This window comes from Adiantum capillus-veneris, chromosome 21, assembly GCF_014529385.1.
Source record: "Adiantum capillus-veneris isolate H3 chromosome 21, ASM1452938v2, whole genome shotgun sequence".
Lineage (NCBI taxonomy): Eukaryota > Viridiplantae > Streptophyta > Polypodiopsida > Polypodiales > Pteridaceae > Adiantum > Adiantum capillus-veneris.
In genome coordinates, this window is record NC_140951.1 from 95,026,357 (window position 1) to 95,043,407 (window position 17,051).

The 17,051-nt window shown below is 40.6% G+C and overlaps 1 protein-coding gene across 10 annotated transcripts; it reads left to right on the plus strand.

Annotated features, from left to right (window-relative positions):
• Window positions 1-11,119: 11,119 nt before the first annotated feature.
• LOC147431382 (uncharacterized) lies at window positions 11,120-16,650 on the plus strand. 10 transcript variants are annotated; one of them, XM_086493998.1, is made up of 5 exons: window positions 11,120-12,110; window positions 13,527-13,536; window positions 13,602-13,634; window positions 13,703-13,708; window positions 13,784-16,650. In XM_086493998.1, the coding sequence occupies exons 1-5, from the start codon at window positions 12,064-12,066 to the stop codon at window positions 16,379-16,381; spliced, it is 2,694 nt and encodes an 897-aa protein (XP_086350124.1). In that variant the 5' UTR covers window positions 11,120-12,063; the 3' UTR covers window positions 16,382-16,650. The 10 variants fall into 10 exon arrangements, with proteins under 10 accessions (XP_086350124.1, XP_086350119.1, XP_086350116.1 ...); XM_086493993.1 differs by lacking the exon at window positions 13,703-13,708 and having other exon boundaries at window positions 11,123-12,110; window positions 13,527-13,634; window positions 13,748-16,650; XM_086493990.1 differs by lacking the exon at window positions 11,120-12,110 and adding an exon at window positions 12,124-13,299 and having other exon boundaries at window positions 13,527-13,634; window positions 13,703-16,650.
• Window positions 16,651-17,051: the final 401 nt, after the last annotated feature.

Sequence of the window (17,051 nt, forward strand, 5' to 3'; positions counted from 1 at the left end):
GATGCATGTGTTATATTGTGATAGTCAAAGTGCTATACAATTGGCTCGCAATCCAGTTTATCACTCAAAGACAAAGCATGTGGATGTGAAGTATCATTTCATCAGGGAAATGCTCGAGGATAAGCAACTTCAGCTTGTCAAAGTTCATACCATAGAAAATCCTGTTGATCTACTTACAAAAGGACTTCCCTCAGAGAGCTTTGCGCATTTTCGCAAGCAGTTAGGTGTAGGGTAGTACATCACTTCTCTACATCTCTTGTATATTAGCTTGTATAGTAGCTTCTCTCACACTTAAAGTACCACATTGGACTTTAAGTGGGAGGTTGTTGGGGTATAAAGCCCAATGTGTTCGCCCAGGTAAGTGGGCGGGCCGCCAGGTATGTACACATATTCTTTTGTTAAAACCTAATAAGAACTCACTATGCTCTACACATTACAGAAGAGCGAGTTCACCATATCGTCGTGCTCTTCTTCTCGCACTCTCTCTCGTGTCGCACTTCCGCTCGTACTCCTTTAAATCTTTAGGCACATGTGAGAATGTCTCACACCCAAATACAAAATTTTGTCATAGTTTGGCTTTTTGCCAGCCCACATCTCCTTTGGAATCTTGTAATTCAATGGCATACTAGGCAATTTGTTGATAATGTAGACCGCTATGAGAATAACCTCTCCCCAAAACTCTATGAGGGGCAAGTTTGCCATAGATAACATTGTTGTGACTCTCTCTTGTATGGTCCTGTTCATATGCTCTTCTACATCATTCTGAGAAGTTGTACATGGTACAATGTACTATTGCATAATGCCTCATTTTATATAGAGACCCTTGAACTTTGTGAAGATATATTCTCCCCCATTGTCAGTCCTCAAATCATTAAGCTTCTTTCTTAGACTAGTTATAAAAAACGCGATGAATTTTTGGAAAGTAGCAAAGATCTCGACTTTCCTCTTCTTGAGTTAGACCACCTTCTTAGTAGCCTAATCTATGAGTGTTAGTGCCCCCTCTAGAGACTTATTTGGCATAGGCCCACATAGATCACTATTTACGAAGTCTAGTGGGTTCCTTAACTCTTTATTGAATGGCAAAGAAGTAAACTTAGTTTTCTTGCCATATAACAATGTGAAAATAAACTAAAATCAAAATAATTTAACATAGGTAAGTAGCCCACATCCAAGATCCATTTCCAAAGACATTAGTGTAGCCCAAATCATCAAGGTGATTGGGCTAAAAGAAAACTTTTAGTCAACTTTGGCACATGTCTGACACCTCAAAGCATAAACTCAATGCCATTATGCATACATAGTTTCACATCTCTAATGCAACAAACCTCAATCTAATAGGAATCACTAAGCTTGACCAAACCATGTGTGGGAGCATAACTAGAGAACCACTCCCTATGCGGAGTAACATGAAAAAAATCCCCTGATTCAATGATCCATTTTTGTACATAACACTCATCTAAAGCCAACAATGCATATAGGCTCAAATCAGTTGTGAAAATCAACACATCTAATGGTTGCAGCACATCAAGAACAACCTCAACAGGTGGAGACTCAACTACATTGAGCTCTTCAATCTTCACACAATGCTCTTTGAAAGATCAAATGTCACAATGGATTTCCCCTCTTCATGCATCAAAATATGGCAAAGGCTTTATGGCCCTTCTTGTGGAAATGGTAGCACTCCACATGATGCATGTCACATCCACAACTCTTGCTATGACAATTTTGGCGATCTTTAGAATGATCACAATTGTGACAACGACCTCTTTCCCTATGATAATCACCACTAGTCATATACGCATCTCCATGCCCACTAGAATCAAGAGATTGAAGTCCTATCTCTTCGCTGAGCAAAGCAGTTACTTATGTCTATGCTAAATGTATCCCATAATGATGACAAAGAACATAGCAAGAAGATGGATTCCATCTCATCATCAAAATTCAATCCCTTCAAAGTACGCGGTGTAAAAAAGCTATTGAACTCATTTAAATGTAAACTGGCACTACTACCCTCTTTCATGTTTGAACATATACGTTTATTCATAAGAAACACTTTATTCAAGGCACTTTTACTATCCCATGCTGGGCATAAAGGCTCCCATAAATCCTTTGCATTGGTCTTGTCCATAATAGTGAAGAATATAGATTCACCAAGGTGTGAGCAAATAGTTTCTCTAGCACAAGCATCAAGACCATCCCACTGATCATCAGTGTATGTATTCTCTTTGCGCTCTTTCAATGGCGCTGCAAGACCCTTATTGATCCACACGTCTAACATGTGTTGTTTCCAAATCATGAAGTTTGTGCCATCAAACTTCTTGATAAAATATTCATCTTTCTTAGAAGAACAAGCCATAGCTACCAAGAGAAAATATAAGAGAATCAAACTTTGAATTTATGGCAAAGTTTCCACATAAATATTGGTAGAGTCTCCTTTGCATAGAGAACAAATTCTCAACAAAAATTCAGCAATATATCATGTGAGAGACTATGAACTGTGCATAAACTATAAATATCACTCAGAAGTGACTGCCAAAGTGGTGTCAAAGCACCTATACCCCTCTATACATGGCCTATGATGAGGATACCAAAATTGGAAACTCCACCAACATGTATCATTGAAGGTACCTCAACATTCATGAATATCCCAATTCAATAAAACCTCACGTGTAATACCCTCCAAAAGGCTAAGCAAACACAAGACACTAGCCATAGTTTCAAAAAGGACTCTTCCAATCTGAGTCTTAGAAACGGTCGAGAAACTACAAAAAATGGCTCCACACGATATACAGTAGGTAGTGTCCGCAACTCAACCTACATGAATAAAGAATCATGCACAAACAAGTGCCAAAAACTAATGCAAGCAATATATCAAATCCCTGCATAGATATCTTCTCTAAAAGGGCTCAATGCATAGAGAGCACAACACACTTGTGTATGAAAAAGTAGCTATCCATGGAAAATAAACTCAATGAGAACCCACAAGTGTATACATGAGTGCCAACAAATACATATGGCAATATAAACTACTCTCAACATGCATAGAGAGCACAATACACTTGTGTATGCAAAAGTGGCTATCCACGGCAAATAAACTCCATCTGTAAAGTCGTTTGCAAAAATCTCTTCTTGACCAGAATGCAGACCTCGGTTGAAACTCCAACTCTAACACCACTTGTGATGTCGATGCAAAAAACTCCGCCTCCAAGCAATGTGCTCAGGAAAACATGAGAGAGAGAGAGAGAGAGAGAGAGAGAGACTCTTTGAGAGCAAAAACTACACTCCCACTACAAGACTACACTCTCTATTCTCATGATCCACAACCTTCAACCGTTTATCCCTGTTGTAGAGAAGCTAGAACAACTCTCCATGTGAGAGCAAGCTCTTTGGTGGAGGAAAAAACATGTAAGGGTAGCGAGAACGGGGGAATTTTGAAAGAACTTCAAAAGGGGAGGGGGAGGGGGAGGGAGTAGAACAAATAAAGATACACTAGTGGTTTCAAACTGTCCTACTAGTCGGCTCCCATTTGCTGCCTTCCATGATGGATTGTGAATATAGAAAAAGCCCCCATTTCTCTCTTTTTTACCCTTCACTTTTGATTAAATTAGATGTTTTGTAAGGACCTTCATTTTTTATTAGGTAAAATGTTTTATAAAGGTTTTTTTAAAGAGAACCAAGTAGGTCTCCCCAATATCGGAAAAAAAAAAAAACCTTTTAAAACATCTTTAAGTGTGTAAGGGAAGGGTGAGTTTAGGAAATGAAAAGACCTATGAAGGTGGAAAGTAAAAAGACTTTTTGTGACCATATAAAAGGTGGTAGACTTCACACACAGGTGCATTTATGTTTTTCTTCTCCTTAATATTTTCTTTAGCATTTTCTTTTCTTTAAAGTGTCCTTACACTATGTACTATCCATATGGGTGACGGTCCTTCAATTTTGGTTGTTTGACATGTGTCTCTCAAAAAAGCTTAAAAGTCTTTCTCTTATGTCCTTTCAAATGGTATTTCCCAAAGCTCCATTTATTTATTTGGAAATTGGCATACTGAAAAAGAAAAAATCTTAGAGAATAAAAGATTAAAGAGTGTAATCATCGGAGTTTGATTAACAACGTGAAGTATTGATTCAATAAAATTTTTTAATATTTTGATGTATAAAGAGTCGTTCCATTTAAGGATTTAACAAAGATTCATATCATTAAATTGATTTATTATTTTTTATGTTTATTACATTTATCTTTTTATGAAAGCATTAATTTTTTATTTTTATTTTTGCGAAAGGAACAATTGTTAGTGGATTACATAAACATAACCAAAAAATACAATTTTTTGCCATGCTTGTGACGAGCAATGACAGCTGCAAAGGATCTAAATACGCCGATTGTCAAGGGCATCATCTCTAAAATAGGAAAGAGTCCACACCTTTATCCTAGCAACCCACCAATTCGAAGTCCAAGGCCCTGTTCCACTCAACACGACAGTTCATCTCTTTCCTAACGGACGATTATTGCCCCCCTGCTTTCTTTTGTTTTAGTTTTTCAATGTATCTTTATATTTTATTGTTTTTATTTTATTTCTTTTTTATTTTGTTTTGTTTTCAAATAATAATGTGCAATTTGTATCTTTCACCTTATTATTTAAGTGGAGTCTTTTTTGATATATAAACCATTTGTGATTATGTATGTATACTAAATAATATTTATGTTTTTATTTTATTTTATTTTCAAATCATAATGTGCAATGTGTACCTTACACCTTATTATTTAAGTGGAGTCTTTCTTAATATATAAACCATTTTGGATTATGTATAATTAATGATATAATTTTATATTAAAAGCAATAAAAAATCAATGTGATTGTAGACACTCAGTTAAAGTTACTTCCATAAATAAACCATTTGTGATTATGTATGTATAATAGATAATATAATTTTATATTAAAACACAATAAAAATTCCATGTGATTGCAAGCACTCAGCAAGCCTTCATGCCTTCTCACCTTGTTTTGAACTCATTAAGAATACCTTATAATATATTGTATACTCATTCAATGTGTCACACGGGAGGTGCTCTCTTTCTAAACTCCATAAAGTAGTAGAAATTGGAAGAGAATGTACTTTATTTGTTATATTGCCTCCCCCTCCCCTTTTGAAGTTCCTTAGAAGTTTATACTTAACTTCTCCCTCACAATTCAAAAGGGAACTTATTTGGGTCTACCCATAACTTGTACACTTACATGTAGCTTTTCAAAAGCTTTTACACAGGCATGGTACATAATACATTTCCATGGTTGATTTGTGTGGTGGAATCTTTCTTAGATTTCAAATATTAAACCTCTTGCATCGTGCTATGTGCTTTGTTTTGCTCTCCCACCTCTTGCGTCTTTGTCCCCTCTCCATCTCCCTATCCTCATCATCTTCATTGTTGCCTGGCTCCCTCTCTCGCTTCACCCTGCATACCCTCCCCTCCCCACCTCTCCATCTCCCTGCCCTCCTTGTTTCCCCCGCCTCCCCACACCCCTACCCTCCTCATCTTCAGCTTTGCATGGGCCCCTGTCTTGCTTGACCCCGCATGTTGTCTCCTTCCCCATGGCTATCATGTACGCAAGACCAATTCCAAGAGATCATGCACGACAACGGCTTGTGTCACGTCTATCACGCACCCCAATATGGAAATTGTAGCAAGATATTTGTCCCCTACCGACTATAGCAAGAGAGATTGCCACATGCAGACAACTGAGAGAGAGAGAGAGAGAGAGAGAGAGAGAGAGAGAGAGAGAGAGAATTTTTTCCTTCTCTTCTTTGCTTTGGAATGTAGCAAGAGAGAGAATTGATAGCACTACACAGACATGCCAAGAGGGGAGAGAGAGAGAGAGAGAAAGATTTTTTTCTCTTCTTTTGCTTGTCAGTTACTTTGCCAAAGGGCATCTTTTGAGATTTCACAAAATGCATTTCATTAATTTCTTTGCAATGCATGCAAGCCTAGAAAGAAGGAAAAAAAGACAAAGAGACATACATTTCTCCTCTTATTCACTTTTCCTTAAGACCACAAAGGCATCTCTTTAAGATTCGGCTTTAAAAAATTGAAAGGAAGAGATTAGATACTGGAAAGGTATGCCTAGGCACTGTTCTCTGTGGGGCCCCATAGTGGAAGGCTTGGGCCTTTATAACCATTGGACTGAAATAGCTAGGAATCTCAACAACAAGGGCTTTGACACCTTGGATTCTCTTTGGAATTATCAAACAGAGGATTGGCAATCCTTGGAGCATCTAAAGCTTTGCATCAATCTCTTGGTCCAAGAGGAGATCCTCATCAAAAGACTACTGGGAAAAATCTCAAACCTAACCCTTCCTCCCTGCTCCACACCGCTTGATTGGAAAGCTTGGAAGTGGCCTAGAGAAAGGCTTTTCTGCTCGCCCAAAGACTAAAAATATCTGTGAAAAGCTTTGCTCTACGGAGGTGTGGATCGAACACCTCAACAGGATCTGGTCCAATCTAACCCTTCCTCCCTACTCCACACCGCTTGATTTGAAAGCTTGGAAGTGGCCTGGAGAAAGGCTTTTCTGCTCGCCTAAGACTAAAAATATCTATGAAAAGCTCTGCTCTATGGAGGTGTGGATCGAACACCTCAACAGGATCTGGTCCAAAAATTGGACTACATGCAAATGGAGTCAAGTAGTTGGTAACATCTACAAGGCCAAATGTGAAGAGAGAGACAAAGTCTTCCTTTGGAGAATACTTTTTGGTCTCATCCCAACCATAGTTAAAGCCAAAGCTAGAGGTTTAGGCGAAGGTACCTGTGTTAGATGCAAGCACCGAATTGAGACCCTCATGCACCTATTATGGGGATGTTTCAGAAATCAGAGTGTTTATGGGCACAATCTACAGAAAGGTCTACACACATTTGGGAACTCCCTTCTTTAGACACAACCTTGCTATGGGCTCTAGACACATTGACAATCTGGATCTTCTATCTGACATATGCATAGTAAGAGCCACTGTATTAAGAGCTATGTGGCAACCCAGAAATGTGTTGCTCTTTCAAAAGAAGTGTGATACTCTTGACACAAATGTTGTTCTAGAACATGTTGGTGGAAGCTCCATTGTAATAGGAACCAAATCTACAAGCTACACTAGTAAGATTAGTTGGGGGGGTTCGCCCCTTTGATGTATTCTTTTTTGGGATAACAGTGTGCAAAGGATATGCTAGGGCTCTTTGTAACTTTCTATGATTAATGCAAATCCAACTCAACTGAATACTTTTTAAAAAATGATACGCCTTAAAGAAATGCTTCCAAAATCATAGGCACATACTACATAGTAAGTGCACTATAGCCGATTCTATCTACTCTACATCTCTTCATTATCTTTACTGGTATGTACGATATGGTTTGTAACTCCCCCACGCGAATGCAACAACACGGAAAGGGGCGGGCACACCGTTGAGGATTCCCTCTACTATTATGTGTGTTGTGGCTTGCATATCTCCCTCGACAAGACTAGGTGCCACACCAATGAGCAGAGCACCGTGGTGCACTACTTATCATGATCCTATCCCAACCAGTGAACCAAGAAAAAACTTCTCTCTCTCTCTCTCTCTCTCTCTCTCTCTCTCTCTCTCTCTCTCTCTCTCTCTCTCTCTCTCTCTCTCTCTCTCTCTCATCGTGATCCATTTCCTACAGAAGAGAAAAACCTCCCCCTCTCTCCATGTTGCTCGTGACGGACGACATCTCTCTCTCTATCTCTCTCTCTCTCTCTCTCTCTCTCTCTCTCTCTCTCTCTCTCACTCTCACACACACACACACACACACACGTTCCATGTCTCCACTTTCCCCCTCAAAAGCATACAAGAATCTACTATGATTCCACTTAATAAGACCCCGAAAAAAGATTAGACTCGCTTTCCAAGTAGTTCCCCAATCAAGAAGAGATCAATCTTTTTTTTTCCAAAACTCACAATTTGTGAGTGGATTGTATTAAACACAGCATATAATTTACAAAACAACCTCAAGCTCAAGTCGATCCTTGAGGTGCTCAAGATTAACAATTGGGATGTCTACTGCCTCTCACCGAGGCTAATCATAACCGATGAACTATAGCTCTAGACTTTTACTTCTCGCAAGTTGACAACATGGGTAGCCCTAGACCAGTCTCTTGAGTCTTGCTTGCTTCCGAGCGTGTATATTATTACTCTGCTTTCTTGTATAATCTTTGATAAGCTTGCTACATCAAGGTCTCCCTCAAACAAACGGCGATTCCTCACTTGCCATATACGGTGAAAGAAGAAGTACCTGACAGTTTGAGTGTACATAAGAAGAGTAGGGCTTCCCAGCTTCTTGCCACCAAGGAACAGATCAGTCTTGAAGAACTTGATCTACCATGTCCTTTGGATCCACTTTCATATTTTCCCTGCGAAGCCTTTGATCACCTAACATTCCATAAAAAGGTGGGCTACATCTTCACTAGCTATCATGAACCCCAAGCAAAGATTGGACCCGGTTCCTCTTTCATGGATCTTTACGCCCGTCGGTAGAGCAGCCCACATCACCTTCCACAAAAATATCTTCATAAACTGCGGCCACTTTGGCTTCTAGATGTTCTCCATGACTTTCTCCTATCATTCTTTTGGCCATTTTCAAGAAGAGATCAATCTTACCAACGAGATATGAAAGTGCTTGATTAGGTATTTGTGTGGTTGTATCCATTATTTGTTTTTTCCAAACTCACAATTTAGAGCGACCGTCAGAACACCGGCTATATCCATTCTTAGCAAAGTCTCTGAAGATGACACCCCCCCATTGCCCCCTTTCGTTTGGAAAAGAAAACCCACGGATGAGGGCTTCTTAACAAAGTGATATCTATAGACATTTGTATGGCATTGTGGTAGCTAGAGATCATGTAGGAATGTAACAAAAGTTTAGCATAAGAAGGAATCACAAACAACAAAAGTGTTTAATAAATGGTTTTCAAAATGACGTGCCTTTGCTGCCTCTTAAGCTCAAGAATGATGTGAGAGGGCCTTCCATGGCTTGGATCATATGTTTCCAAGAGAGAAGCTTGCAAAGTTGCATGCACGGGGTGGTAGCTTTGTATGTTGGGTGTGTACATTGGACAAAGTGCCTAAACTCTGCACAAAAAAAGCTCAAAGTATGTGGCTACAATTCTAGATTGTGGGTTTATTAATGGGTATCTAAGAACTTGCAAATTGTGTTTTGTGCATTGCTAATGCACAAATTTTTTGCAATGTTCCCAAAACATTTGCAGAAATGACCAAGACTAGTAAGATTAGAAATTGAGACTGCCTCTTTATGAGGCCTGGGACTGTCGATGTAATATGATATCCCTCAAGGCTCGTCACGAGCTTGAGGTCTCTCTGTGCATTTTTTCTTGGACAATCATACATCCACTCACTATTGTGAGTTTAGAAAAAAAAAAGATTAGAAGTTGAGATTAGCAAGATTAGAATAGAGTTTTAAAACTATCAAATTGAGACTTGCTAATGAAATCCTTGTAGCCTAAACTTCGAACTCAATGTGCTCTCTTGAGGATAGTTATAAGAAAAGCACGGGTGAATTTTCCTTTTAACCTCATAGTGTTCGAGATGCACCTCAAATTCTTTTCCTTTTTTTTATAGAAAAACTCACAATTGTGAGTGAATTAAATTGAACATCCCAAAAAATTACAAGGTCTTGTCATGCTCATGTTAAGCCATGACAACATCCAGAGACCATAATTACATCGGCTATCAGGGTAGCCACCCCTACCAACCGCCCCCTCATCCTTGATACACAAGGTCCATAATCTTGTCATTCTGAGATCTTTTATTTATTGATGGTCAAGATTCGCCCCCATCCTAGGCATTCCATCTGCTGACAACAAGGCACAAGTAGTCCTAGACCAATCCTCCGAGTGATGCTTGCGCCCAAGTGTCCATATTAGCACCTCAAAATTCTTAAAAACATAATATTTGAAGCACACTTATTACATTGAAGACCAAGAAATACAAATAAAAAACATGTCATTTTTTTAAATAAAATTTTTGAGCAAATCCTTTGAGATGTGCAGTTTGTATCCCAAACCAACTTCTATCTCCACGAGTGCATGAGAAGAAGAAGATGTATACGTAGCGGTTGGCTTGCATGCACTCAAAAAGTAGCAATATGTCCAAATGTGGAAAGTAACCCTACTAAACTACCTTCTAACTGCTCAAGCTTACGTATATTTTACATGCTAGTGAAGTCACTTTTATCCAACTTAAGGCTATGAGAATAAGCCTAATCACATTAACCTAAAAAGTCCACTTTTTTGCACATTATGAACATGTTTTCCATAAAAGCTTTAGGATATTATTCTTTGATGATTCGCAAATTAAAAAAGTAGGATGGAAACCAACAAGCAAACGTACAAGATCTTGGCTAAATTTTTACAAAAGGGATACTTCGAATAATTGTCAACATGCATGTTACCATGTGCAATAGTGTATATGTGTTTGATAGGCAAATAATAGAGAGAGAGAGAGAGAGAGAGAGAGAGAGAGAGAGAGAATCTAACTATTCCACATCAATCTGTGGAGTAAGATATTCGACAACATATAACGGTACGAGGGGAAGGTAGTAAGGAACTACTACGAGGAAAAGGATTGTGGGAGCAAGGAGAGAGGACTACAACCCACGCAAACGAGGCGAGCAACGGGGTTTCTGCGTGACGGTGTTTGCATGACGTAGTAGCTGAGAAAAACAAGAGAAGGAATCAATGGCGTCGAAAAGGTGGTGAGTAAAATATGAGTGGTGCTCAGGAAGGACCACACTATCATGTAGGGTACTAGAGTTTAAAGTAAGTTGAGGAAAAAAGCTCATTATAAAAGACAAAGTTTAAAGGTATGCCAAGAAAAGAATAGGTTGTTAGGCCTCCATACAATGCTTTATTCCACAAGGCAGTAATTTTATTCCCAAAAAACAAGAGCAATAGACACAAAAAGTTTAATCTTGACCATGATGAGATTGTCCTAAGGATTTTATAGGTATATGGACGGCTTAAGCTCATCATTGATAAGATAAAAGTTGGATGATATCAACTTCCATTATAGGTTAATCCCTGCACAAGGCATGCCTATAAGTAAGATTACTTGGATTGATTATACAGCTTTGCAAAAATTATCTCACTAACCATACTAAGATTAATTAGCCTTGGAAGGCATACCTATAAATCTTCTTTGAGCTGAGTTACTACCTCGTGTATTGCTAAAACAGATACATTATTGTTACGTACCGATATTTCTTGATAATCATGCATATGCCAACGACACTTTGTGCAAAAATTCACTGGTTATGAGAACTCCTTTGCAGTTTCTTGTTTTAGAATTGTGTGCCTTAGTAAAAACATGAAGCCTCCTAAGTAAAACCCATCCAAAGCTATGAAGTCTCTCTTCAATCTTAGCTCTACTCATAAAAATTAGTACCCTTGCTTTAGAACTTGCACAATTCCTTATTAAACTTGATTAGCATGCTTCATATAAGGAAGATTACGATACTCTACTCCAAATTTCGTTGAAAGCCTCATTCTTTCCTTTTCATGCAATCATTGTCTTTCTGAGAATAACAAGAGCTAGCGTTCCCTTTTCCTTGATGAAGCTTCAGGGTTTGTGATAGTAAGCTAATTCTTTCGCTTGCACACATGGGTCCTCACATCCTGTTCTGCTATTTGCATAACTCTTCATTCTCATTCATCATGCTAAGAACTCTATGTAAGACTCTATTGTTTGAAGAAAACACCTTGCGGTAGCAAACTAGCCGTGCCGTCCCCTCACTAATTTTCTTCCGCGAGTATAGGTGGCAAGTACAATGAGGCCTAAGGGCTCAAACAACATAGCATAATAACTTCTATGTCTCTTTGGTGCATAGAAGACGAGCTCATCGAGAGCCTTGACACTAACAAAAAAAAATCATTTCTTTAAAAATTAGTTAGTCCTTTGTTAACAAGCCCCAAAAGGGGTAACACGAGTCATATATGAAATGGGTTCCTTCCTTTTCTCGTTGTTTTGTGTACACAGAAAATGGCAGGCCGCATAGATGGTTAGGAGGGGGCCTTTAGCTTCGAGTTCGCAGATATCCAGCAGGTGGGTCTCTCTCTCTCTCTCTCTCTCTCTCTCTCTCTCTCTCTCTCTCTGTGCGCGTGCGCGTGCGCTCTCTTCTCCCCTCAGCACAGAAACCTTGCATTTTGCGCACTTCTCTCTTGTCTCTTGTTGGGCTCTCAAGGATCTGCCTTAGCTCAATGCTTCATATTGTTGAGCCGATAAAATGTATGTGCTGCTCTTGCTTGAATTTATGAACATTTTGCTTTGTCCATTCGCCTGATACTTCTTTGAGAAGAATCAGGGTTTTTTACCCCTTATCTTTGCCTACCTATCTATTTGCATGCGTGCTTGATCTAATTCTTAGCTAGCAACCGAGGATAGGAAGTTTCTAGCGATTGTATGGATTTAGATCGATGGTCTGGTTCTTCGCCTTTTTCTTCTTCCCCTCTTATGCGCGAGCTAGACCGAAAACTAGGGCTGTGACTGTGGTTTCTCAGCTTCTCTGCAGCTTGAGTGGTCTGCTCTGTGTGGGTGTGCTTGCTCCAGCAGGTAATATAGCTTTGAAGGCGCCTTCATGTTGCAGATCATAGCTTATGGGCTATGCTGTCCTTGCACACATTGATTTGGGATACAGTTCTCTGCATGATAAATGACTAGATATGATATCTGGACTTGCACTGTCTCTTGGACACATTGATTCTATACGTCTGGAGACCTCAGTCGCAATTGGCACCCAGTATGAGCTCATCATCGGATGTTATACATGATCCTGATGAGCTTGCATTCTAGGGTGTTCTGACATCACCTGGATCCTTTGCCCGACTTTATCTGCAGGCAAACTGACAGATCTGTTGTTCCTTAATGGAAGACAAAGCATTGCTTTTATATTGAGCTGATCGTATCAAATCTGGTGCATGTACAATGAACATCTGCCGGTTGCTTTGCTTGTCTTGAATTTTTGTTTTGATGTCCTTGAACGTGGCTTATGTGTTTGGTTTACACACCATTTTTTTGGCAATGTCACCAATGCTGCTGTTGTCAGTCAGGGGGCAGGTTGAAGCCTATCATAGAGCAATCTAGGTATTCAGAACATTAATTTTTGTGATATTGGTCAATCAAGGGTTTGCATTTTGGAGCCAGCACTTGTGGCCTCATACCAAAAAGTTTTCAGTTGGCCAAAATCAAACAAAAGTGAGTTTCTGTAGCAGAGACAGGCTTTTGATGTGTCAAGGTATGGCATTCAAATTGAGCCTGGCTAATGGACTTCATATGGTTTGGAGGTTATGGAATAGTTGCTGTGCAGGGGATATTCAGTGTTCTGATCAATATGTATTTGGGTAGGAAGACTGTACATATTAGTTGCGAATATTTTGCGATCTATGTCAAAGTTCTAAGCTTTCATTTTTTGTGAAGATGATACAATGGAATTGTGCTCAGCAAGGACTGATTTGTCAGCAGGTTCACATGGGTTGTGTCATGATTGTTCTTCCTCAGCAATGGTGGTCAATCCATAGTTCTGTGGTCGGTCCGTAGTTATTGTTTTGTACGTTGGTGGAAGGAATAAAGGTATGTTTTAATTTTGCAAATTTCAAGTGGAGAAGCACGACACTGACCACTTGATTTTTTTGTTGTAGGATGCTGTAAGAAGCATTTGAAAGGTTTATTTTTCCTGAAATTAGGTACAGAAGCTTATTCTGCAATCTTTTGCGGGGTAGACTGTTGGCATAATGGAATCGGAGCCACAACATTCATATGCTGCTCACCATGTGGGGCGCTTGTCCTTGTCTCTTGGTGGACTTGGTCAAGTTGCAACTAAGAATACGGCAGATGAAGACATGTTAAGTTTACAGCTGAAGTCTTGGAGTCAGACAGCTCATCAGACTTGTTTCGACCCAGGCAAGACTAATCATGGCTCTTCCTTTTTCTTTGAGTCTTCAATAGGCCAAGGGCAGAGTTATGCAATAAGCTCCCAGTTTCAAAATGTGACTGTGCCTGAGGAAGGTCTCAGCCTGACCTTGGGGTTCGCCAATGCTTTTGCAAGTGGACTGAGCTCATCAAAATGTGGCGGTTACACTCAAGATAGGGGTAAAAGTTTAAACGGTGATGAGAGGGGACATACGTATGTGGATCTGGGTCTGGGCCTAGGAACAAACAGGGGATTCCAGTTGAATATTGGGCCACTTGCTAGGGAGGGGGCCACGTCAACAATCAACAGGGAAACTCCTGAAGGTTGGCAGGACGCCTCATATGGAGCCGGAGTGCTTGGTTCTGCCCAAGAAGGTGGAGTGCTTGGCAAAGGTTCTGCTCATGAGGGTGTCCTCAGCAGTCTTCCTTGTAATGACCCCGAAGAGATTGATCTTCAGCTTGGATTATCAGGGAGCTCTCTGTCTTTGGACTCAGATTGTGCATCACTTGATGTGCAAGAGGCACGAGTAGATGCTGCAAATTTCGGCCATATTCCTGTTGTAGATGAGGGCTCCACTTCTGCAAGGCTGATGAAGTCCGGAGGCAATGTGGTCCCTTTTTTGGGATGTAGACTTGCTACAGAAACCCCAAGTAGTTCCCATATGCAAGCATGCATGATGTCTGCACGAGCTCTGGAAACGGACACTGTGATGCTGCAGACTTCAAGCATGGTGCCAGTAGATGATGGGGATTCGGCTGTTGCATTGGAGGGGAGCAAAAACGTCTCTTTTTCCAGGGTTGATGCATCTGTAAGGCTACACATGCATGCCACAGGGAACTCCAATGCATCTTGTCCTACAGCTGAACGGTCCACAAAGACGTGCAAGTTCAAAGGGTGCTCAAAGGGTGCTCGAGGTGCATCTGGACTTTGTATTGCACATGGTGGCGGACGCCGCTGCCAAAGGTTTAACTGCAATAAAGGGGCAGAAGGGCGTACTATGTTCTGCAAGGCACATGGTGGTGGTCGAAGATGTCAAACCTTAGGCTGCATAAAGAGCGCAGAGGGCAGAACAGATTTCTGCATAGCACATGGTGGGGGTCGTAGGTGCACGTTTGACGGATGTAGTAAAGCTGCAAGGGGCAGATCTGGCTTGTGTATACGCCATGGTGGAGGTAAGAGATGCCAAAGAGATGGGTGTACCAAGAGTGCAGAGGGTTTTTCTGGACTTTGCATTTCTCATGGAGGTGGTCGGCGTTGTCAGTATCCAGATTGCGGTAAGGGTGCGCAAGGAAGCACCAAGTTTTGTAAAGGCCATGGAGGTGGACGAAGATGTGAGTTTGAAGGATGCACAAAAGGAGCAGAGGGTAGTACACCTTTTTGCAAAGCTCATGGTGGTGGGAAGAGATGCATGTTTGGAGGAGGGATATGTACTAAGAGTGTCCACGGAGGTACATCATTTTGTGTTGCTCATGGAGGCGGTAAGCGGTGCTCTGTCCCCGGGTGCACGAAGAGCGCAAGAGGGAGAACAGATTTTTGTGTAAGACATGGGGGTGGTAAGAGGTGCAAATTTGAAGACTGCAATAAGAGTGCACAAGGTAGCACAGACTATTGTAAGGCTCATGGAGGGGGGAAGCGATGTTTGTGGGGCCAAGAAGGTTCTGTATATGATGGAAGCATGCTGGATGAGGGTTCTATACATGGACTTCAAACCTCATGCGACAAGTTTGCAAGAGGGAAGGCGGGTCTTTGTTCTGCACACAGCAATCTTCTAGAGCAATATCAAAATGGCTTGTCATCTACAACAAGCTTACAAGGCTCAATTTCTGAGCAATTGCACCCTAAACAGCCACACTCTGAATTAAGTGAGCAAACCTCACAGCTGGATGAGGAGCAGCACTCCTCCTTTGTTGAGCATCAGCTTGGGAGCATTGGAGAGGGTTCTTGGAGATCTCAGCAGCAAGTATCGAGCCCTGTGGTATTCAAAGCTCAGCAGCAAGTATCGAGCCCTGTGGTATTCAAAGCTCAATCTGCATCAAGGAGATGCGTTGCTACTGATGCTTCTTGGCAAGATACTGCGGATGGCTTTGCTTTGGAAAATTCCCCTTCCAATGAGTATTCGACATGCCAGATACCAGGGGAAGACCCATATCTCTGTAATAGAGCTGCAAGTAGTACTCTTCCCATTCCTTTTGAGCTCATGCTTCAGACCTCTAAAGCTTGTTTGCAAAGGGAATTTGCTGCACCATCGTCACAGATTCAGATGCAGACAATGGGCCCTAATGCATTGCAGCAGTTTGGTGATTCAATTGACCTTACTCCTCTTCATGAGGATCCTGAAGGCAGAGTCCATGGCGGGGGCCACTTCATGGCACTTCTCACCAGAAAAGCTTCTGGATATTATCAATAGCTTACCTCTACTTCATCATTTCAAAGGGGGTATGACATGCATGACTTGCACATCATTTGTATGTTTTCCTTTCCTAATCAGAGACAGTCTTGATTGGACTGTATTTACTTCATCCCAATTATGGGTGAACTCTTTTGTTTTGTATTTTATGGTCAGCTTTCCATGTACAGTTAGGCGCATCATTTGTCATCTCTGTACACATTTATTGCTGATGGCAACCATTGTAAATGAATACATTCAATTCATTGCCAGGAGTTGTTGCGTCAGTATATGTTTGTGCAGGAGCATGAAAAGTGTGTTGTTCGTAGTTTTCTGTCTTGCTTTACATGATGATTGTGATGTTATATTGATTATATGATTGCTGTCCAAGGTGGTGTTTGTCAAAGGTGTTTTTGGGCAGATGACATCAACAGACTTACATTGATACTTATTTTAGTTTGTAAAGAAATAGACCTGCAGACTTTTTTTGCTTAAAAATAGAGGATGGTTACAAAGGAAGCTTGCAGCAAGTTACCATGAATGTGTGTATTACAACCTTCTATGTCCACTGGGAATAAAAACAGAAGTTGTGAATGAGGGAAAGCCATTGAAAGAATATCGAAGATGACAACATGTGTCTTCCTTGATTGATCATAGCCTGCTACAGTTACCAAGTGCCACATTCATGCGA